At 31.1% G+C, this 25,968-nt stretch overlaps 1 protein-coding gene across 2 annotated transcripts in view; it reads right to left on the minus strand.

Annotated features, from left to right (window-relative positions):
• Positions 1-971: 971 nt before the first annotated feature.
• The window catches only part of LOC117168804 (dihydropyrimidinase), a 62,615-nt gene continuing 37,618 nt past the window's right edge, over positions 972-25,968 (minus strand). Inside the window, exons 4-10 of one of the 2 annotated variants that reach the window (XM_033354630.1) lie at positions 24,668-24,847; positions 24,466-24,579; positions 16,304-16,536; positions 11,996-12,332; positions 9,325-9,480; positions 6,841-7,132; positions 972-3,446 (exon numbers count right to left, since the gene is read on the minus strand). In XM_033354630.1, the coding sequence (XP_033210521.1) occupies positions 3,367-3,446; positions 6,841-7,132; positions 9,325-9,480; positions 11,996-12,332; positions 16,304-16,536; positions 24,466-24,579; positions 24,668-24,847 (1,392 nt within the window). In that variant the 3' untranslated portion in view covers positions 972-3,366. Of the gene's footprint in view, positions 3,447-6,840; positions 7,133-9,324; positions 9,481-11,995; positions 12,333-16,303; positions 16,537-22,031; positions 22,265-24,465; positions 24,580-24,667; positions 24,848-25,968 lie in introns of both variants that reach the window. The other variant, XM_033354629.1, reaches the window with a different exon arrangement.

Genomic DNA, 25,968 nt, shown 5'->3' on the forward strand with positions numbered 1-25,968 from the left:
GAAACACAATTTAGAAGTTTGTCTTTTGTTAAATAATTCAATCGAGATAGATTCTATCGAGAAGTTAATTACCAACAATTTTTTAAAAAAGAATTTAAGGTAATTCAAATAAGTTAAAAGCAATTGATTAAAAACCCAAAACGAATTAAAAAACCAAAATAATTTAAATGATTTATGAATTCAATTAAATTTAGGAAATTAAATTTATCCAGAAGAATTGGAAAAAATCTAAATAATACATGGAACTCCCAAAGAATTCAAGAGAATTTGAAAGAATTTGAAAAAATTAACGAGGATTCAGAAGAACGCAAAGGAATTGGAAACAATTCAAAGGATTGCACGATACTTCGAAGTAATTCAGGTGAATTCGAAAGAATCCAAAGAAACGGAATTCGACAGAATTCAAAACATTTCACGATAGTGTGGAAGAATTTCAGGGAATTGAAAAGAATTAAAGAGACTTCACAAGAATTTAAAAGCAGCTGCATACCTAAATTCAGTATGAGTAAACCCCTCTGGTTCCATACTTTTGAGTAACACTGGCATTAGGAATTTTGTGGGCGTTAACTACAAGATATTTTCCAACCATCATTTTTTTAAATGTCTCAAAATTTGTTTTAAGAAGACTTGCATAAGCTGGAAAAGCTTTTGTAAATTCTTAAAAGTTTATCCCTAAGTTAAAAAGTTTCGATCCAAACGTTAAAACAAAAGTAGTGAGAGTACTAAACTGTATCTGCATATTAATGCTAAAATCTACTATTAATATGCAAATTCATATGAATATTTTTGACAATAGCCCTCAAAATAAAAGAGATCCTCTTGAAAATAAAATATTTAATACAATATTAAATTGGGAGTGAATAGAGAAATTGTTTCAAAATCAGTTTAGGAGAGTATATCGTTCAGTGAATTTCTTGGGCTCTTGCCTGGTGCTACTTAAAGTAAATTGTACAAATTTTGAAACACGAATAAATAATACAATTTTATTTATAGTAAGCATTTTGATTTACATTTTGGGTAATTATAAACATAATCGTAAGTTCCTATTATTCTCCATTATTTCAATACGATTCTGTTAATGTATTTTTATAGTTTAAATAAATAACGTTGTGCGTTACTAAAAACGTATCTACTACAATTCTCAGCAGTCTATGGTTATTTTAGGTCTTAAAGTTGCAGTCAGTTTTACTTCGCGAATTCAAAGAAAACTCGTAAAAATTGATTCGGACGAAAAATTCAAAAGAAATTGTTTGAAACTCTTCTTTTTCAACCAAATCAAGATTACAATTTTGCTATGGATTTTACGTTCAAGTATTTGTACAAAATGTTTTAGAAATGGCAATATTTTACTCAAATTTTTGTAATGTCTAAAGGACATTTTCAAACGTCCTCAGGACATGTAACTACTTTTCTAATCGAACTAGGTCTTTCGAATATAAATTTTTTTATCGAATTCGAAAATGTGAACACATTGATTTTTTCAATTTCCACTCGAGCTACTTTAAGACACTTTCAGATTAAAATTGGTCTGAAATTGAGAAGAATTGATTCTTTGGTTGACTGTAAAATTTCTATAAAATCGCAAGATGTATCAAACATGTTAGCTGAGTTCAAGTTTTTGTCTTTTTTTCAAAGAGGATATGGCTGCAGTTTTTTGGAATATAATTTAGAATTATACAAAGGCGCAAAGCGACTGAGTTTCCATATTCGCAACAAGCTCTTCTCTGTTATCCATTTACGTACCTTCCTCAAATCGCCAATATATTCTAATTAAAACGATTAGAGGGCACATAGTAAAAAATTAATTTCTTAAAATTTTGTTAAGTACCCTTTAATTATTTTGAGATCAACACAAAATCATATAATCTGCAAATAGTCTCAACGCATGGAACGACTCTTAATAAAAGAAAGTTAAATATTGCACAAAAACCTCTTTCTTAAAACTTAACTATCATTTTGTGTTTAAAGCATTTGATTAGAATTGTATAAATAAATTCTTTTACTTGTTATAAGGCGCATTATTTATTAGCTCTATAATGATACAAATCGCCAAATTTTGAAGCTAAATTTAAATTTTTTACGAACTGCCTATTGTTGCGGAATTTTCCGCAAGACTCACCACCTCCTTTCCAGCTCGTTCAGAGCTAACGTTACGGAAAATTCCGTAATACGCTATACTTGACTGGTTGTTTTTTTCCGAAAGTTCCATAATACTAGTCAGTGTCATTCTTTTAACGTTAATTAGACATTCAGTATAAACTGTATTTAATCAATACAATAATTGCTATACAGTACAATCTATAATAAAATGCATTTTATTAACAAGTCATATAATCCTCAGTAACAAATAATCTTTAGAGCAAATTCAATACTTTTTTATTTTAATTTTGATTAAAGATTATACTTTCTAATGGAGCTTTAATGAATTTTATTAAAGTTCCCCTGTTTGTTCCATGCGTTGAATGTAACACAATATATTCGTTAGCAAAATTCCAATTAGGTCGACTTAAACGTAACAATTAACAATGATAAATATCCACATTAATCTAGAATCGGTTATTTGCGATGTCTTAATTTTAACTTGGCTTGTCAAGTTTACAGAAAAGATAAAATACAACAAAAGTTATATAATCACGGGGAACTTTGCTTGTAACAAAACTTAACTCGTCCTTTGTGATTTTTCTTCTTAAGGGTGTAAGTCTTGTACACACAATTCAAAAAATTGATCATTTTTATAATGATATATAGAATCGAGGAAAACGTACAATTCGTTGATTATCACTTTTGAAATTCGAAACGATGAAAAATAGTTCTATTTTCTTTGACTTTATAAATGATTATAAAGATTTTATTAATTTTTGTATTGATTGCATATGAAGTACATCCTAAAGTTTTTACTTCGTTAAATAATTCTAAGAGCTTATTAAATACAAATAACTTAAGATGCCCACAACTTAGGCCTTGAAACTTTCAGTATCGATGACAAATTACAAGCACCCTACTTAATTAATATTGGCTGTATTTAAATAATATTCAGTGCATCTAAATGAATTTTGTGCAGGTTTGGGACGTTGAATGTTTCAAGGCCGGCATGAAAGAATGAGGATTATGAAGTGTATGGAAACGAAGTATGTCTGATGTACAAAGATTGAAAGATGACGTCCAATTTTTTAGACATGGTTTTTGAAACTTCGAGAGTGGCGAAAGCTTTGTGATGCTTATACTGTAGTTGGTGAGTGAAAAGGCTATCGAGCTCTTCGAAGCAAGGAATTGAGGAAGGGTGAGGTAAATGGGAGGAGATAGTTATGTGTATATTATAATTATTAATTAAATACCGTTGTTGTAATGAATCTCGATTTTACGAAATTACCAAAAACCACCTGCACTGCGACCACCTGGCGGATTGTTGACACGGATGCACGACTTTCGAGATTCATCTGTGTCCTCTGAAAAAATAAAAGTTTTTCGGAATTTATTATTTGCCTTTGTTTTAAGAATACAATCATTTTTATTTTAAGGTTTTAAAAAATATATTTCTTGTGTTGGTATCCTTACAGAAAAGGTAAGTGCGTTATACTTGTTTTCAATCGGTTTACATGATTTTATTTTATTCTGAAACTACGGATCTGAACGAGATGAAGATACTTTTTTTACTATATGCAATTTTTCTATAAAGTAAAAATATTGAAGAGAAAATATAAGTAAGATACACAGTATCGTAAATGGTAATGCCAAAGGGTTTTCCATACATTTATTAATGATTTTCTCACCCAAAAACTTAAAAAATGTAACATAAAAGAAAATCCGATCGAAATATTTCTTTCAAATTTGGTTGAAAAACGCGATAGATTAGTTCACAAAAATTCTCCCCCACTACAGTCTCCCACTCGAACGTGTTTTTCACCTTTTTCAAACAAATTAGAAAGAATTAGTTAAAAAAAAAGAATATTAATCGTGAAGTCAATACTGCAGATATCTGTAGAACAGACTTTCTTCTGATGAAATATATGTATAATGGGCCTATGACAATACCACCGGACGCGTCCTCGGGTTGTTGATATAGGGGGTCCCTGTACCAAGGGTTTCTGCTGAATATGGTGACAATAATTTTTAAGCAGTGGCGGATGTCTAGGTATGTTCCCAAAGGAATAAACTTCAACCGGAGGCGTAACAACCGTGCCGAAAGCTGAATAGCACCTGGATGAGGTCTCTTAAACGATGACTCTGGGATACCGGACAACCTCTCAGAGTATGCAGCCTTATTCTTGCAGGCGGGGCTCTACGAGGACCCTAACTATTCGTGGGAACAACAATGATACCATTAAACTACCAAAAATTTATAGATGCTGTTCAAAACGATCAAACGCGCAGAGCACATGACAACGGGTCGGCAAAAGTGCCAATCACCCTAGAATTCGAGGTGCTGAACCAAATTTGGATGGAAACACGACGACAAACCAGCAAAGCACCCAGATTGAGTGGATGAATCAACTGAAGGATGAGTTGCTAGACTGCTACGATGCCAGCATTATACCTATTCATGGAGGCGTTATGCCGCGTATGCACAGTGAACACTCTGTGGTACTGGATATGTACACGGAACGCTTCCCTTATCGCTATATGAACAACCCACAGACAAAGCGGAGGAAGCCAAATTAAGACCAACCGTGGAACGCTTCGTTTGCGGCTTGTTCATATATAGCGATAAGGGAAGCGTTCCGCGTACATATCCAGTTTTTAAGTGGGCCTCCTGAGAGATGATCACGATTTCAGGACAAGACGAAAAATTAACATCCAGGTTCGTCATGAGCCCCTTCGTAAGGATATGTCGGAGGATTCCGACCTCTAAACCATCAATTCTTCAGTTTATGTTTCTGCAAAGAACTGATAGGATCTACTATTACAGACTAAACAAGTCAAATCTGCTGACAATCAAACAGCATATTGTTAACAAAATACTAATGTCATCTGACGCAAGGAGGAGAATACAGAAAAAAGAGAGAACAGGGAGAATCAACAGTTTCTCGTTGACCCACGGCGCTCTTCAGCGATCTCCCTGTTTCTGTCAATAATCAACCCAAGCCCAAGGAGGTAGAAAATTATAGGTCAATAATTTGTTTGGACACGCTGTATAATATCATTACAACTGTCCTAAATGACAGGATTGTTCGAAGAATTGAGTCTGCGTAGAGAGAAATGTAAGAAAAACGTGGCTAGAAAAAAGGTGTAGCAGGCTGTCGGCAAAATCCTGCTAACTAACGGAAAGCCAAAAAAAAGTCAAAACCGCAGAACATAATGTAACATACATTACGACAACAAATTAAAAAACTTATTATCAAATATTTTAAAAACTATAAAAAAATTCTATTGGTTTTGATTGGCATACATAAATTAGTTGTCTATCTATATGGCCTGTAATTTTTGCTGAATAATTTTACGTATTTTTTTGTTCATTGGAGTTTTTTGTTTTGAACATATCACAGTAAGGTAGCCCTGGCCATTTTCGTGTCGAGTGCTCTCGGCCAGGATTTTTCGTGTTAGATTGATTATAATCAAAATCCATTAAAGGTTACTGTGTTCACAAAAAAAGATCATTTATCAATTACATTAATTTATTAAATTAAGACTTTAAGATTTTATATACTAGAACAAAATATTAAAGTCTAATTTTGAAAATATACATCCCTTTGTTTAATATAATCATAATGTCTAAATATTACGATTTTCTCGGTGGTTACCCGACACTCTTTTTGGATAAACTTTTTTGTTCTGGAAGTAAATCGTTTTGTTCTTCCTATACAATATCATTTTTCTTTTCGTATCTTCTTTCGAGTTTTCAGTGAAGCATTAAATTTATAATTAACGTTTTATATTGCTATTTGCATCAATACCGGCACAATTATTAAAAAAAACACTCAAGTGGCTGGTACTACCTGACTCTCCCCCATTCAAAACTTTCTTTAAATATACAAAAATATTTTGAATTGTATGCAATACTTAGAAATATACATATTATCTAACATTCATGTAACAGCACCATTGTCCAATTTTGTATGTTTGAATTAAAAATTATTTGTTTTTGAACGTTTTAAGGCAGAACATTCGGCACTTCGAGATGATAATAATAATATTTGGAGAAAAAATTGTAAATACATTCTTATAAAATAAAAAATAGTTGAGAATTCAATAATAATGTACACATATGGCGTTTCTAATCTTACATTATGTTGAATTAAAAAAAAACATAGCACTTCAATTTTAAAGTCTTTCAATTTAATATTATAGAATTACACAATCAGGCTTGACTTTCATGTTGATATCCATTCTAGAATGCTGTGCATATATAATTTCTGATTTAAATACGGATTTAAACATGGTACAGGGCGAATAAACGTGAAGTAAATAATTTTAAAAAATTCATTTTTAGAAAAGTGGAAAAAGTTATTCACTGAGTAGGCTCAAAAAGAAGCATTTAATACGTACATTATAAAATTTGTAACGAACTGAAACGAAAAATTCAATTTTGAAATGCAAGCGTTTAAAGTAAACAACACTTTTAACTCTTCAAATTTAAATGATTTTCAAATTAGCCTTCCAAATATAAATGTTTAAAAATAGTTAATGTTTCAAATTAAGATTGTCAAACTCCAAGCATTTTAAAAATGTAAAAACATAAAATTAGAAGTGCTTAAAACTTATCAAAACCATTTTAAAAAATTTTCCAGTCGAAAAATAGATTCACTGTAATATATAGTCGGCTATTATGTTAAAAAACAGCGGCTTCAAAAATGTGATCAATAAATGTTGATAAATAGGTATTTATAAGCATATCAAACGCACCACTAATTGAGAAGGTAGAATCCTGCAGGTTCCTTTGACCTTCCAGGCGAGGACCCTTTCCTGATGGAGTAAAAACTGCCGATTCTGGCAAGGTTGGTGTACACGAAATTGAGGAAACTTTCGATCTTGGAGAATCATGATTACCATTGCCATTGGTATGGTTCATTCTTGAAGCATTTGCTATTGCAGCTGCAGCTGCAGCTCTCGCTGCTTCTTTCGCCCTTAGTATGGCTGCATCTTCATCAGCGTATTTCCCAACATCAGCTTCATTTCTTGGCACTCCCCTGAGCCGCTGAAAAATGGAGATTAATTAGCTTAATGGGATTGCTCTGAAATATTAGTTTCTAAAGTCTTGAATTGTATCTTAATATTTTCCGAATATTTTTTCCCCTGATACTTCTTTTTGCCACCTCATAAAGAGAGGTTTGCAATTACCTAAAAAATTTTCGAATCTACTTTTTTGAGATTTTTGAGCTAGAAAATAAAATTTGAATCGAAAAGTAAAAGAGATCATAAGATTTAGAATAATTATTGTTTTTTATACGAAAAAAAACTTTGTTTATATTCGAAATACAACAATACTATATTTAATGTATTTGTCCGCGCCTTCGAGACGATTCGAATGGCCTGTTGTGGAACCTTTAATGAACTAATAATACCGATTCATGAAGTTAAAAAAAAACTTTTGCTTGATATTAAGAGTAATACAGTACTTAATCTCATTTATTTGTTTGCATCTCCGAGACGTGTTGAATGATCTATTGACGAACCTTCCCTGCCTTCGTATAATCTAGCAACACCGATATATATATATATAGCAAATATATTGTTATCTTGTTTATCTTGGGAATTTTTTTTCTAAATTCAGCAATACACCAATACTCGTAAATCGTCAGCACGATCAGCGAAAGTACTATTAAAAATCACTGCAGAATTTGAAACGTGACTACTCGTTCAAAAATTGAGCGAGAAACTTTTGTAAAATACTGTTAAAAAGATTATGAAATTACTCGTCAAATGACCCATAATACAGATTTTTTTTTACAATGTGGAGAGAATATACTGCGCGAGAAGTTTAAAAAAATTCAGAATTTCTCGAATTTTGTACCTCGACTTAAACTTATGACATGACCTAGGGTAGTTATATCGAAAATCTCAAATTCGTGCAAATTAGTCTTCGAAGTCTTATCATTAACTTAAACCCATAAAACTTTTTTTTAAATTCATGGTTTCTCGAGACACGACTAAAAATTTCCAAGCGTGTTTGCACCGAATTTCAGTCGGTTAGCAGCGAGTCTGGTCGTCTGCGGTGCTCGCCGACTGAGACTCGACGCATACACGCTTGGAAATTTACTGTCATATCTCGAGAACCCGTTAAGATTTTTTTAGGTTTTATTTGCTTAAAATGATTATGAGATTTTACATATTGCGTCCTGACAATTTCAGTTTTTCCCTTAAGTGTAATAAGTCACAGCACGAGTAGAATTTGAGAAACAAAATCTGAGAAACTATCGGTGACCTCCGCTCTCGCAGTAGGCAGCAGTGATCGCCGACTGAAACTTGACATTGGAGATTTGTAGTCGCATCTCGAGAATCCATGAAGATTTTAAAAGTTTTAATGGGTTTATATTAAAGATAAGAATTCAAATACTAATTTGTATTTTTTTAGATTCTTCCTACAGCTTTTCTAGGTCATGCCACAAGTTGAATTCGTGGTACAAAATTCGAGAAATTCTTGAATTTTTTTTAAACTTCTCCGCAGTATATTCTCTCCAAAATGTAAAAAATATCTGTATTAGGGATTAGGGCTCATTTGACGCAGAATTTAAGAAGCTTTCCTTTGATTTTTAATAGTACTTTCGCTGATAAAGCTGTCAGTATCCGACGGCAGGGATTTTGTTCGTGTCTTTGATATTGGGAATATAACAGTACTGTATTTCATGTAACTGTACACGTTTTCGAGTCGCTTCGAATGATCTATTGAGTAGCCTTTGATGAGCGTTTATAATCTACCAGTAGAGATTTATAACATTCAAAACAAATGTTCACTTTGTTTACTTACATAAAGAAAACTTATTTCTTATTTTAAATGTGACACTACTGTAAATTAAAAAGTAGTTAGTTGCAATAAGGCACATCAATTGACTTTTGATAGTCTTTCTTATTTTCTGGAAATAAGATTTTCAATATAGGATGGAAAGATAAACTTGATGAAATAAGTGCCAGATTTGTTTCATAAAAACAAAAATCTCTATGTGGAAGCAAATGTGTTTGATGCCTGTTAAAAGGGACAGTGCTCGTAAAGTAAGAACAAATAAATTCATTTATAGTGAATACACCAAAATTTCTTCTCTTATAGTTCATAGATTTTTATTTAAGTTTTGAGAGAGGAACTTAAAATTTTCAGCTCTTGATCATATGTGTTGTAATTTTCTAATGATTATTTATTGTCGAATATCAAGATCCTTCATCCTGAAAACTTACTTTTTCTTTGTCATTGACTAGATCATAAACATAAAGTGGATAAACTGGAGTATCCACGAATCTTCCATAGCCATGTACAGCCTTTAAGTTGCATTCATCTACACAAATGCGTCCATTAACGATCACGTACTCAGGAACTCCATTAATTTCCATTCCCTAAACAATCACAAATCAGATTATTATTAAAAGTGAAATGAAAGATTTGTTAATTAATTTATATGCTGTAAATAATTATCTGTTATAATAATGAAATAATATTATTATAATATTGGTATTGATTAATATTCATATCTATTCAACTACAAGATAGATTTTATCTTCTAAATTAAAAATTTTAGAATCAACTTTCAATCTTAGTTATTTTTTCCAACATAATGAAATTACCAAGAATCCAATCTTCAATCTACTATTGCATATTCTATTCTTCCCTGTTTATCAACACATTCTTCTTCTTAATTATCTGTAATTTAAGGTTTCTAAGAGATGCTTCAAGCATGCAAGGTATCTGCGAACCTCATTGAATAATTTGTCAGACATTCATACCAAATTATAATTTAAAAACTCCCTGAATTTTTTAAACGCGTTTTCATATCAGTAATAACTGTTCAAACTAACGTACCTGTATGTTTAAGAATAAATTCAAATTTCACTAATTCTTTATACTTGTACTCAGTAATTAAAAAATATATGACTCATTTCGAGGCTTGTTTAATTTTTAAGGCATTTTAAATGTTTTTTAATTTAAAAGCATGTGAATTAAAAAAAATGTATAACTTCCCAATTTTGAGGATTATCAACTTTTTAAATTTTTTAAATTTTAAATTAAACCTGAACAAAAAATAGTTTTTGAACTTAAAAAGGTTTTTATTTTTAATTATATCTAACATTAAGACCGTTTCCATAATAAATTCTTCAATTTATTTAAACACGACGCGATATGGGAATTTTCAGACTCAACGATCAATATTATATTAGTGTCACCATTCATACTGATTATGATAGTGTAATTATCAGCTTTCGACTGCCTGCACTCCTAATGTGGGCAAAAAATAAAAATTATAATCTCCAAAATTTAAGAATGTTCTGTTAAAAATGATTGAATTAAAAATGCAGGTAAAAGAAATACAAATTTGAAACATGTCTTAAATGACGAGGCTTGAAATACTAAAGAGATATCCCATAAACACTATAAGCAAGGAACCGGGATGTGTTTTTTTCATAATTATAAAAATTTTGGACCCAACCCACCTTTCTTAGTCCTTCTTACTTAGTATCCCAAATTTTCAACTCGATGTCGCGCTTCGTGTAAAAATAAGTTAGGAAATAAAAAGTGTCGGTAAAGTAGGAATCTTGTAACGTGACCTACTCATTACATGGCCTTTATGGTCGACGATTTAGCTCGACTTTATCATTACCAGTTATAGTAAGAAAGAATGTGCCCACAAAATACAATTCTTGATTTTTCATTATTTTTTTTTACGGTCAAAATTTAAATTTTGGATGTTTCAAAAAAATTCAAAAAGTTGTTATGACTATCTTGTAGGGTGTTCAAAAAGCAACGTTTTTCTCCTCATGACTTTTTTTCATGTCGTACGTTCTTTGGTTTAAAATTTTCATTTTCGTTTTTTTTTTTAATTCTGTGAATGCCGTAACTCTGGTAATTTGTTTTTTTCATCAAAAAAAGTCATTGGGGTAAATTGTTCTTCTTTTTGAGTACTATGAATAGCCGTACATACGATTTTCAGTTCTTAAAAAAATGGTCTCAACAATATAAAAAATGCTCTAAGTTTTGGAATTTTTGTCCAAAATGTCTGGATAACCAACTTTATCTTTAGTGTTTAGGACAGTAAAAGAGTGTACTAAAGGCCAATTCAATCTGTCAATTCTGTCGAAAGTTATCGTGCTGACAGGCTAAAAATCTTCACGCACACAAAGCTGAACCAGACATATACATGAATGAAAACCTGTTTTTCGGGTGGATAAAAACGTGGATATTTGACCAGAACGGAGAGGGAGAGCAACTTTTACACAAATCCAAGCATAAATCTAATACCTTCTCTGATAAGAATGTAAAAAACCGTAATCCAAAAGTCACTTACATCAGTTTTTCCTTAGTATCACAGAATAACGTACCCCGAACAAAATTGTCGTTGTTTTTACTGTATAGAACTTCGGGCATATTCTTCGATAATGAAAATTGAAGTAATTGCAGGCAACAAAATAGTTCTTTCAACCAATCAGAAATTTAAAAATGTGTTTCTGAGTAAAAAAAAAGTCAATAGATCAAGGCGGAATTTAAATATTAAAATATGATCAATTTGAGGCCTTCTAAAATTTACAATTTAGAAAGTGAATAATTCTCAATTCAAAGTTTACTTCTTCGAATTATGTTCGAGTTGGAATTGAAGTACATATGAAATCATAGTATATACACGTTTTTTATTTGAAAATGCATAAAATATTAAAATTTTTAATTGCAGCTTTCCGAATTTATTAATTTTATATTGGAAACATTCAGAATATAATATGTTTTGAGCTACAGTTGCTACGGTACTAAGAATTTTGCTAAATCTTCGCGGTTTCTCATATTTATATCCCTCCCGTTCATTCGCGGTCACTCTCAACAAGAGTGTTTCTTTATAAACATCCGGCAATAATTTTTGATGTATACCTCAAAGATATTAAAGTCAACGGCCTGGACGTGCGATTGGGCGGAAATAGTTCGTTTCCTGCTTGGATCCCAGACGACGAGGTCTGCGTCCGAACCGACGGCTACCAACCCCTTCCTTGGGTATAAATTGAAAATTTTGGCTGCATTTGTACTAGTTACGGATACAAATCTCGTTGGGTCCATAATTCCTGCATGGACACCCTTTTCCCAAACAACGGACATTCTGTCTTCGACTCCATTGACACCATTTGGAATTTTTGTAAAGTCGTCCTTGCCAAGGGCTTTCTGATCACTGTTAAAGGTGCAGTTGTCACTTCCGGTTACCTGGAGTCCATCCCTGTATAAAGTAACAAAATTATATATTACTCATGGATTTTATTATTTTTATTGGGTATATGTTAGCAGTTACTAGGGCTATTCAAAAAATAATATTTTCAATTTTTCCAATCCTCCTCACCTTACGTCTTCATACGTTTTTTATTTATTGGTCCAAACAAATCTTTGTTAGCATAGCAAAACGTTTAAACAACAGCAATTTCATGTCAATTTTTGCTATAATGCAGAATAGATACTTTCAAATTAAGTTATAATTTTGTAGTAGGTAAGTTTTTGGACAAATTGGGGGTTTATTATTTGTAAATTTAATTTTTGGTCTTCGGGTCACTTACAAAATTAGTTTACATTATCTCTTTATTTTTACTTTAAAAATTAAAAATCAAATTTAATGTTTAAGGTTTTGTGATAGATTAAGAAGCAAGAGGTACCTTCACTTTTCTTTCAAAATCTAAAAAACAGTTTGATTAAAACATGCAAATAATTTAGTCGGGTCAATCAATTTTGGTTTTCCACTTAATATGCATATTCTACGGTTTTATGAATCTAATTACCTATCAAGAAAAGCTGCTTCAAACATACGTTTTGTTCAATTTTTACCCGAACATATCCAAATAACGATCTAGGAGAAGTGAAAATTTACAGTGTTTGACAGTAACGCGCTATTAAAAAAAAAATTATCGGTGAAGGTAACGCTTTATTTTCAACACATCGTAACCAAGAACGTTATCTTCAGACTAGGCAGGGTGCCTGCGCAATACATATTTCCTGACGAAATCAAATTATAATTTTAAAATTCTGAAGAGTTGTAAACAATTCGGCAGATAACTATATAAAAATATTGTTTCTGTTTCAGATAACACAGAAAAAACTAAGAATAAAATTTGTTGCAGGAAATTTTTTAGAGCGATAAAGTTTTGTTTAGTCCACTTCGGGTCTTTCAAAAAACATCTGTTTGTCATGGAAAAACAAAAGAAAGTTTAACCGTTATTTGTGTAAAGTTTATCATGTGAAGTTAATTTTTGTTGCAGAGAATCTTTCGTCGGAAATCGATGTAAAGTTTATCGTCCATTTTTTCTGTGAACTCAAAACTTAAATCTTGAATTATTGCAAAAGATTTTATGAAAACGTTCGATCTCACATTGGAAAATAATAGTTGTAAAAGTTCAAACATGAAATAAGGAATTTCGTAAGAAAATAGTCGGTTTTAATGGTCGTATTAAAGGTCTTTAATTAAAATTTTACGTAATTATTATTTTCCAGGAGTCACTAAACCTTAGAGTAAACCTTCCTTTTACATTAAAAGGTTAATTATTATTAAGCAGTTTGTGAAAGGTTTTGAAAGAAACCAAATTTTACAGTTAACGTTTTTGAAGCTTTGGATTAGAAAATATATTTTCTGATTTAGTCAAATTTTCAAGTTCTTTTAGAGAAAGTAGTATACAAAATAATCTATATGTACAATAATTGGTAACTTTTATTAAAAAAAAAAATTACTTCAGAAAATAAGTAAAAGACCTAATACTGCTAGCTAAAGTCTTGTGAATACACTATAATACCTATCTTGATACATAATAGTATATTATGCACCAAGGAGGCAAAGTAGTCTTTTTAACGTCCGAGCGTGAGTTATTGCGAACACGCGGGAGCATAAAAAGGCTTTTCCCCCACGGTACACACGATACTTTATGTAATACAAGTTTTTCGAGCATTTTCAGAAAATACTATTTTACGGGAGAAATAACGAATACACATGTGCATAGGTCAGGAAAGTGCACCCTGTCATCCTACAACGATCAAGTACCTGGTCACCGACAAATGCCTAATTTGCTTCTCAAAAAACACACACAAAATATAGAAAACCATACTCGTGTTACATAAAATACATTTTTATTGAAATTTCATTAAGAGAACGACGCAACTAATGATGTAGTACATAAAATAATCTATAACTTATATTTAAATATAATGTTTGCTTTTTGGAGTTAATATTATTATGACCATCGAAAAGTCTTTCCAAGTTTCTATCGCATTGTCATGCTTTGGAGTACTGAAGCTCTATATCGAGGCGCCAGCTGATTATGACAGTTTTCCTTTGCTCGAACTAATCAATTTAATGCGATCATGCATTTATACTTCAGGTTAATAAATCCCGGACTGCGATTTACCGCAAGACTTCTTTTGCTACCAATGAAGAGGTTGATTACGTAGATTTGTTTTCTCAATTAAATTTAATCGATATGCTTATTATCATTAATGTTGAGATAGATAGATGAATAAATTGAAATAAAGTTCAGATGGAACATACAGAAGTTCAACTTTTGTTTAAAATGCATAGTGTTCGTTCTTGAAGAAAAAACGTTTTAAATTGTAAGACTTTATTAAATATTCGGTTGAATTTCAATCCAGAATCATTTTCATATTAATTTTTTAGATGGAAATGCAGTTAGATTCAAAGTTATCAAAGACTTTTATGAAAGCGTAATGCTTGAAAGGCTCCTAATTACATTTTGAACTCCTAATACGAAAATATTTACACTTTTAAAGCTCAGAAAAATATTTGTGACAATTTTTTTTTGTGTCTAAGGAAATTGTCCAACTTTACGCTAGTACTGATTATCCACAGAATTCTCACAAGTTTATCTTTAAGTTAATTAGCACTTAAGGATAATTAAATTGGTATCAAGTATCCGTTGTTTGGAAATTATACATCTTTTTATCTTTGTTACCTCTGTAGAAATAGTAAATTAAAAATTATATTTATATACTTGCTCATTTCCGCACTAAATTCATATTCATTCACAAAGTTCGTACATTTTTATTTGTTAAGCAAATGTTTACTTTCTCCTACAGTGTCATTTAGTAATCCTGCTATTTCTCTATAATAATCTGCTTTGTTCATAAACTCGAATAAACTTCAAAAGTTAAAAGCAAAGGTAATACAAACAGGTTTTATTATTCCGTTAATAATTCGATTACTAATGGAGAGAAAAAAATGACATTAAAAAATGTATTGCGTACAATTTAAAAAGGTTGAATAACGTGCCAGCGAGCCGTTCTGTAATATTGTACGACATAAGCTGTAAGAATTCGTTTGAATCACTTACAACCCAATTAAAATAACAAACCCAATTAAAATAACATTGTCGTTATCTTTCCATCCAATATGCATGTAGATAGATCCAGGGTGTCTAGCGAAATAAAAAAATGTGTAATTCAATTGGTAAATTATTATATATAAACTTTAGTATTGCAATACTGATTAGAAACTGAAAGTTTCTTAAACGTTCCAAAAATAATATTTCCTCATCTATGCGCGCACTTTCTTTAAAAGCATCTCCCATAACTTTCCTTTTTTGTAACCCTAAGCTATTCACGGCTTCAGCAGTCTTTTTCGTTCAGCAGAGAACTAGTTTAAAACCCTACTTTTTCTTGAAGGGAATAAAACTTTCAGGACCATGAACAAAATTCAAGGAGTTTTCCAGGCTTTCAAGGGTTTCCAAGACGCTAGGAACCCTGGTAAATCTAAAATGCGATTTCTAATTTTGTAATTAGTAGCACTGCTATTATTACAATACGGAAAAAGGCTGGTAAGATTTATAAACACACAGAGAATTTTCCTCTTGGGTTTCAAGGATTTTTCTTGGCACAAATGGAGGTTTCTCTTAAACTTAAGGTTAAGAGGATTTTCATTTGTCTCAATAAGAATTTTTTTGCACCAAATTTTATCCTTCTGGGTCAAACTTCGCATGATCTTCCAGCCAACTAATGTCGTTGGTGTAACAAAGATTCTCTCGTGGTTCGAAACAAAACATGCAAGAGGACGATGCTTTTGTTTCAAGCCAACTTTTCTTTAAGAGGAGATGATTGGTATTGATTCCTCAAGTGAGAAAATTTTACATCAAAGTATTATCATATTTTCTAATTATTTTTATTTTTATTTGCCATGAGACTAAATTAATTAAAGTTACTTACTGAGCTAACTGTTCAATCAGGTAGGCCGGAGTAGTCGAGTCCGGTCTCAACGGAGGGCTCGTAACAAAACGCCTGCCTTTATTGATATCTTTGCCATACTGTTCGCTACCGTCAACTCCGACGCTACTCGCTAATGGTTCTCCATAAACGACGACACCTTCTGATCGCTTGGCAGATATCACGTCTGCGGCTGATTTGCTCATCACCGCTGACACGTACAACGGGCAATTCACCTACACGCGACAAACATCTTTTTCCGGCACTTTTTTTCATTTGACCCTACTCTAAGTAGTAATTGTGAGAATTTAGAATATGGCAGATTCAGGCAAGCCAACATAGTTTATAGACAATGACCCAAATTCATGCCACACATTCTGGTTCGGGAACGAGACCTACCGAAATAGAAAACGACCTGTGTGATTTGGCACAGCAAATTTCGCCATATTTTAGACATAATTGTTGCGATATTTTCATCCGTGGTAACCACTCTTTAAATACTAATTTGAATGTAGATCAAAAAAATTTTACTTTTGTTGTACTATTAATGACTTAAGATACATCTTTTTATGCTGAAAATATATAGTTTTATACATTCAAATTTTAAGAACTTGTTTCACAGGTTTATTTGATCTAAATACTTATTCATAATCCGACAGTAATTGAGTGTTAATTGCTTGATAATACCACTGACATAAAAGTTTAGAATTTTAAATCCTAATGAGTTTCAAGACTTCCATTGAGTCTTAAAAACGTATGCAACATATCACCCCCGCCCACGCCAATTTTCTCGGAACCTAATATTTTCTAATTAAAATTTTTAGAAATTAGCTTAGCCCTAATTTATCTCAAAAATCAGTTCCTTATTTTCACTGTTAATTAAAAATTCGATTTTTTAGCATGTTTTTAGTCTACCCTGTAAAATTGTGAAAATTTGAGTTAGACTCTTATGCATGATACCCTGCAAGTAAGTTAAGTTATTAAAAGAATTACAAGATTTTGAAGTTTCCTGAATTCAGGTGACTTATTTAAAAGATTTCAATACTTCAGAAAACTTAGTGACTTTTGAAATTTTCAGTACTCCAAGAGACTCCATAATACTTTCAAATTATTCAATTATTTACGAAAATTTCAGAATCTTTCAGCGACTCTAAGATATTTATGTTACTTCTGAAGATCTTGTAATACTTTAGAATCCTTCAGTGATTTCAGAAGATACTTTAGCAACTTCAGAAAATATTAGTGATTTCAGAATGCTTTAGCCACTTCGGTGACTTTAGTGACTTTCGAATATTTTAGTGGTTTGAAACTTGAACATACTTCAGGTTGCATTACAATACTTTAAACGACTTCAGGAAATTTCAGGTCATTTAGAAGATTTCGGGTGCCTTTAGAAACATTTAAATGACTTCAGGAGACTTTAGATATTTTAGGGGACTTCAAATGTATACAGAATAGTTGAGAGTACTTCGGTGACTTATAAAAACTTCAAAATACTTCAACACTTTAGAAAACTTGGTGATATTAGAAAACTGTATAATTCTAAAAAACTTTAGTGTCTTTAACACATTTCAGAGCCTAATAAAACCCCAGAAAACTCAAATTACTTCATAAGACTTCATTTGCAACAGAATATTTCAAGTATTCAGTATTCAGTATTTATTCCGTCACGTAAGATTACTTCAGAAGATTTAAAAAAAAGTCACTTACTTCAGAATACTTCAGGAAACCTCAGTTACTCAAGGAGACTTTTCTGACTTCTTGATAGTTCATATGAGTTTACATTAATTCAAATGACTTCAGAACACTTTGAATCGTTTCAGAATACTTTAGAAGATCTCTATGAGCATCATAACATTTCACAGGTACTCTTTTTACTTTATTTACTTTTGAGTACTTCTAGTTACATCATGAGACTTCAGTACAAGTACTCTTCATATCTCGATTTATCGACACCTCGTATATGCTTAACATGTTATGAAATTTTAATGCTCAGAGTGAAAAATTCTCAACTTTTTTTTAACCCATAATCCATAAAACAAAAAGTGATAACTGTATTTTTGTTTACGGTATTAGATTTTTGTTCTTAATTTTTTTTAAATCACTTATAAATAAACTTTTTAAAAATGAAATTTTAAATAAATGCCAATGTCAGTGAATATGAAAGTGATCCAGGCCAGTTATATATTCAACGGATGTAGTCACCTGCGTGGGATTTAACTAGAGCAATGGGAAGAGATGATTTATAGACTTTGCAAACTCTTAATAGCGCGTTGCAGTCAAACTAGACAGAATTAAGTTCAATCGATACTCTTAATAGTATATTCATTAATTTAAGAAAATAAATAAATAAATTTAATTAATTAATTTAAAAATTGCTAAATTATAATGCTCACTAGTTTAAGTTAAATTATACAGAGAAAATAATTACGATATTACGGAAAAAATTATTTATTTTTATCAACCTTGAGGTCGTTTAGTTTTACAGCCACAATACATTTTTCTGATAGAGTTACCTACATGTATCATCCTTTTGTATCTGAATAAGAAAAATAGAGTCGTTGCGTGGCTTTGTGGCAAAAATAAACTAGAGAACAACCATATCGAAATACATGGGCTACCGCATGCTCGACCTTCTGATGATGCATACTATATTCTAGGATTATATTGTAACCTTGTCGTAATCTTGCATGTTTATTTTTGCATAATTTATTAATTGTTTGCCATTTTATTTTAATATCCTTATATATTTTTATATATTAAAATTAAGTAAAAAAATTTTAAGTTTTAAAATTGCATTTAATTTTATTTGAAAATCCAGTTGAATATATTGATGCTACAAAACAAACACAGCTATAAAAACTGGAATAATTTTAAAAGTAAATATTATTTCTCGTCTAGGTTATCCGAGATCGATTTGCGATCTATTTGCGAATTATCACATTGACTCATATTATTAAGGCTTGCCTGAATCCAATATTTATATTTACAAGAACACTTACGTGGAAATTTCCGCCATATTCTTAATAAACACTAGTGAAACACATTTAGAAATAATACAGACATGCAGAAATGAAAACATTAAAGTCCAATTAAATATGATCTTCAATCAGCATTGCTGTAATTTTTAATTATTATAATCAGAACACATTTTTAATTTCATTGCTGCAAAATATTACTTCTCTTCTTCACAACATATATTTGACTATAATGTAACAACAAAATAATGTGAAGTTATATTAAAAATAGTACGACCAGAAGAAACTCGATTTGTAGAAATAAAATAATATGATTCGTGCACTGGTGCAATAAGCCTAAACATTTCCAAAAAATATATAGAGGAATGCAGATGCGAGAGCAAAGGAAAACTGAAAGCACAGCTGTTTAGCATACTCTTAAAATAGGACATCGAAAGCTACCTATAAAGATAACAGCTATGAAAATAAGAACTAACATAAGTACAACAAAAATCTGTTTAAAATAACCTCAATTTCATAAGTTTTTAAAGCATACCTCCTCGAAGTTAGCTGTATTTTTTACGAATATAAATCTCACATTCTAATCCTGGAATAATGTATAGAAAAATTAATTAAACATTGACGTTTTTTAATAAATTATTAATGAACAACTTTCGAAATTTAAAAAGTGTAAATTATCATGAATAGTTATTCAATTTTTATATTTTCATATATAAATATTATTGTTCTTAGACCGGAACAAATCCGTCGTATTTATATGTAACATTTTTCTTCCTCTTTAAGAAATGTGAGAAATGCACGCACTCTATACTATTCTACCATTAGCGCAAGAACTTCTTCATGTCGGCATGTTAGGTGCTTTGAAAAAAAAGTTTTCTTCTTTGCTGCTATAATACTCCTTTCTCGAACAAGTCGTGTGAAAATTTAGGAAAGTGGAACGCACAAGACAAATGTTTATGTTTGAGAAAAGAAAAACGGAATAAATGACCTTTGAAAATCAAATAAAAGGGTCGTTTCTAAATTAAAATCAGCGAATAACTAGAAATCAGTAAAGGGCTACTAAACAGTTATTATTCCCTGATAAATAAAGTTCATTTTAAAATGTAACTAACGTTCAGTCAAATTGGTGGCCGATTTTTTGCTAAAACTACTTGCTAAAACAAACTTCATTCAAATTCAATTTCACATATTTTTCAGCCCAATAACATGACCTACCCAATGTGTTCACTGCTTGCATTAGTGAAATAATACCGAGGATTAATGACTTGAACAGAAAATTAGTTGAACTATAACTCGGCGAATCGATCATTAACATTTTGATGAACTTATTTAACTAATTCAGATTAAAGTGCAATTTTTTTAACAGGTATTGAAAATTGTGATTCTATTTCTGTTGAAAAACAGTGAAAAAATACTGAAAATTAAGTTTTTTTTTAACTGAATGGATTTTCACTTATTCTAATGTAGACTGATGAAAACAACATAAAGACAGAATTTGTGACTATTCGCTCGAATTTCAGTAATTGTTAACTGATTTCCCAGTATAAAAAAACACTGCAGTTTTAGTAGCTTTTTTTATCAAAAAACCAATACAACACGTATAAAATTTTAGCAAGAGTCGCTGATTCAAATTTAAATGGGCATAAGCAGAATGAAAAAGATCATATGTATCATGTAAACAAAAAAGACAGTTTAAAAACAATTTATTATTTGACTGAAGTCCAACAAAATTTTCGGAAACACTCAAATAAAATGTAAGATATTTTTGCTGGTATTGTGCTGTATGTGTGTGAAAGATTTTAAACAAAATATTCAAATATGCTGAATATTATTATTTCACATAATTTTTTAAGTTTGTTTTGAAATGATTTGCAGACAAAACCTTGATTTGCTTTTCCTGGAAGAGAAAATGTGCGAAGGAGTATTTATTGTCTGACTACATATTTCCGTAACTACTTCGCCGTAATTTTTTCCACGTACAATTTATTTTCTCTTCCGAAATTACTTCTTCATTAGAACAAATATTTGGAATAAGAATAATTTTATGAGAATGTATGAAATTTATAAGTTCAAATAAAAAATAACTTCTTTTAGATTGGAATTTCTTAAAGGAAAAGTAGTTATACATTTCACCTTATAAAGTGGTCACCCAGTAAAGTGATAACCCAGTATCTCTTTTGGATGAGAATTCTCTCGCTCCATATTTACTTGATTCTCAACCCACTTTAACCATTTTAGTCTGCATAAACTTGATTGCTTCATTTTCTAAATCAGTTTTCTAATTCATAATTAATTAGAAGGAATTTTTTCCAAGGTAGTGAAAAGCGAATCTCTATTCAAATGTAATAGAATTTTTCTAATCTTGAAGTAAAAATCTAAACTGCTCTATTTACCTAGTATACATTTTCTTAGCATTCTCTTTTAAGACAATATTCATAAAAAAAAATAATTTTAATTTTGAGAAATATTGTCAAGTTAAATTTTTTTTACACTGACAAAGAAAACCACCGAGTTTTAAAACCATTTTTTTCATTTTTTAAGCTTCAAGTTGAATAGATTTTAACTATCCAATAGAAAGTAGTTTTACCTACAAAATGTGAGACATCGTTTCCTTTCAGGTAAATGAGTAAAGTTTGCGTAAACTTGGCTGAAAAAATTATTATTGTTGCGAGGAGCTAATTTGATGATTGATGGTCATTTGGTGATTGCAGGTAATGTCGTATAGACTTGAGACTAGAGCATCTTAAACTCACGTAATTAGTTTGGTCATGAGAGCTCGTGGTGTATCGGCGTCCGGCCGTAACGGAGGGCTGAGGACGTGTCCGGCAGCGTGTCTCCAGCACTTGTGCCTATAGTTGGTACCATCGGTGCCCAGTGCGGCAGCCAGCGTTTCGCCCCAAACACAAACGCCACGCTTCCGGGCAGCCTCGAGCGCTTCCGCTGCGCTACGACTCATCACATGCACTACGTACAGCGGACAGTCGACCTAAGCGTGCAAATTGTAAAGCTCCTTCTTCGTAAACATTCTCAACTTTATGCGCGTGCAATCTAAACATCAACTACTCCAGAGCCAAAATTACTATTTATTTTTATCAAAAACACTTCAAAACGTCAAGGACCCAAAAGAGGAGAGGATTCACCTTAGTTTTTGATAGGTTTACAGCAAAGGCTATTCAAAAATACATTGTTACCCTATAAAGAGATTGACAGATACCGTCAAATGGGGTAGTTTCGGACATCCTGGGTAAATGTGGACATTCCTAAATTTGATAGTTTCCCGAGTAAAAATCCTTCGACTTGGTTTCGACTTGAATTTCCCCCCAATCAAGACATGTTGAAGTCGAAAAGTCATAACCAAAAGGGTCATTTCGGCCGCAGAATAAAATCGACAGTTATTGTTGAACAATTGACAACAATTTTATCCACGTGCGTTAAACTTTTGATTTAGTTGAAACTTTCTAAATTCACTTGGATTTTACGAAACTAACTTAAAATACATTTAATTTTGTTGAATTTATATGAATAAAATTTCGCAATTAAATTTCAGTTTTTAATTTGATAGAGTTACAGATTCAGTAACATACATATTTAAGTGTTTTGGCAGTATCTATACGCACCGAAAATTGTATGTACACTATATTGCATGCATGTGTACCAAAATTTGGTTAAATATGTAGCCACGTTTCGTTGTGATAAATACAATTCGAAGTTTTAATCTCTTCTGATATAGTTAAATAATTTGGAAATTCTCTCTATATATATGCATCACTATAATTATGTTTTTGGAACTTCAGACGAAAATTTTCTGAAAATTTAACGTGATAGAAAATTTTCGTCTTCATATTCAGATTCAGCGATTGAAAAATTTAACGGGAAATGATACATCTGAGCTAATTAATTATTTAATATTGATCATTGCTATTAATATCCTTTGCGATCGTACATTAACATTCCATGTAACTGTAATTGATTTTTGATAACTGTTCAGATAAAACATTATTACTTTTATGTTTAATAATGTCAATAAAAATTACATGAGTTGTTGAAAAAAATTCATATTTATCAAGCTTTTGTGAAGGGCACTTAGTGTTTCAAAATTTCACTCCTACCTATATGTAAGTTGCGTTACTGTATATATTTAAATTTAGAAAGTCAATTATAGAGTTCGTAAGAGCATTCTTTTGACCACTTAACAGAGCTTGTCTGGCTACTGCGTTGAGCCTTACGTCACATTTCACATGTAGTAAGACGAGTGTACTCGAGAAATTTGAGTACTGCTTAGAACCCTCCCATAAGCAATACTGTAGGTCATGTTTACGCACGTAAGTCGAAAGAGTGGGTATTTTAATACTAACAAGTGTTTACGTACCATGAATGGATGTGGGTTGTATATATTGTTTCACCACTTCAAGTGCAACCCACCCACGAAGATTTGTAAGATTTGTAAAAGAATCTCTCAATTTTAAAGTCAATAAAACCTTACTTATATATCTTTTTCGGTTTCTATTTTCTATTTTTTGTTATTTTCTATTTCCTACTTAATATTCCGCCCAGGAAAAACTACTCTTCCTCCTAATTTTCTTAAATAAGAATAGACCTTACTTTGCTAATCATTTTTGGCCCCATTTCTCACACTAATAATTGCAAAATAAAATAAATTTAGTTTTAAATTCTAGATATTATGATATTCTAGTTTCACGGTTTTCGATTGGACTTTTCGAGTGTTTTATTTTGGCTCTGGAGTATTGGCGTGATAACAATAATCGACAAAAGTTTGCGCACACTTAATGGTAATGAATGTGCAGTTTTAAGCGTTTTTTTATCCATACTATGTATTCCATGAACTTCAACAAATATTTACAAAAATTTATATTTATAATAACAAGAATGAGTTAAACAAAAAAGTATAAAAAATTTATTGAAATCACGTAAACATAAACATTATAAACTACTATTACATTATAACAATTGCTATATACAATCACATAGAGTAAATTGCAATATCAACACTGATACATTTACAATTACAACATTGACTTTCAATAATAAGAAACTTGGCTTGCAGCAAAATAGTATATATGTATATGTACTAAGATCTAGTTTAAAAATAATATAGTTTTTATGTATAACAGATACACGAAGGAAAAGTGATGATAATTTAAAAAAAAAGTGTTTATAACGACTTACCTGGTTGGCTATAACACAAGCTCTGTTTACGGCTTCCGCCTCGACTTCTTCAGGACGAGACATCTCGTGACCTTCCGGACCAGTTACACCCGCAGCTAATAACTTTTTCGTGTTCTAAAAAAATATTTACAATATTTTAATTAAATATAATAATATTTTCAATATTTTTAAACATATAATAATTATTGAACACTATTTTTACTTCGGCTATAAGGTCTCCATTTTCTGCATGGACCATAGCAACTGCACCCAAATTTTTGCATAAAGTGAAGGCTTCGATCAGTTCTGGATCTCTCAACATGTACATGTCTTTGTAAGCCATAAAAAATTTGAAGCTGTTCACGCCATGATCTCTTGCTAATATCGTCATTTCTTCCTTCACCTGGAAAAAAAATTATTTTTCACTTCGACCTGTTTCATTGAAATTTATATTTTGTTATTAAAACAATGTAATTTTATTTGGAAGCATGACTTTAGTAGCCTCACTCAATATTAGTAAGGGTACTAAGGTCCTATTCCCAATTGCATTCTAAGTTAAAAATTAATCAAATGCATTTTTTTAAACTTCAATGGGACATATCAACTCGCACTGAAATATTTTGTCATTCCCCCAAATTTCACCGAGATATTACCTGACATTTGATTACAAATATTGTGTGAAAATAGTGATCATTACTTTTACTGTTATTTTTAATCAACATTGACAAATCCATTTGAACTATACAAAAATAATCGTAAATATAACATAAATAATTTTATTTCACATTTTTAACAACTTGATAAATATAAGGCGAAAAAGTACAATACATGGGAGACACGGCAATTTGCTCTTAATGCTTCTAACATCAGATTTTGTGCAAATCGTTTAGCTTTTCTTCAAATTAGACGCGCAAATCGTTTAGCTTTTCTTCAAATTAGACGCGTTTCAATTCGAATACTTCAAAATAATCTCTTTTCATTTTTATAAAGCTCTTAAAACAACATATTTTTTGTTTTGATGACTCAAAGAATCCCAGGTATTGTTATGTTGAGATAATTAACATTTTTTAAGTCTACAGAAGAATTTGGTTGCACAAATACCAACAAAAATGTTTCGTTATCCACCAAACAAAAAAATTACTCAGTATACAAAAGTACAAGAAACATACCTCTGATTTTGAAATGTGTTATCGGGCATCTTTACATATATGTTTTGAATTTTCTTTTTTGCATTATTGCAATTTAAATTGTTTCAGATTTTCATGCAACATTTACATAAGAGTAACTTAAGTTCAGGATTTCTTTCTGAGGTAACGATGCAACTTATCAGGCGGACGAAATGTGGGTTAAAGTTTCTTTCATTGAATTGAGTGCATACCAGGTGTATACATATGAAACCGGTATTGCCATTTAGCGGCCAGTAGGCACACTTGTAGGCACTGTCGGAACTTACCATTTGTGCTAATTGCCGTATTGTCATCTGTCAACAATATCCAATACCAAACATTTCAAGTTTCATATGAC

Source organism: Belonocnema kinseyi, chromosome 3 (assembly GCF_010883055.1).
Source record: "Belonocnema kinseyi isolate 2016_QV_RU_SX_M_011 chromosome 3, B_treatae_v1, whole genome shotgun sequence".
Taxonomy (NCBI): domain Eukaryota; kingdom Metazoa; phylum Arthropoda; class Insecta; order Hymenoptera; family Cynipidae; genus Belonocnema; species Belonocnema kinseyi.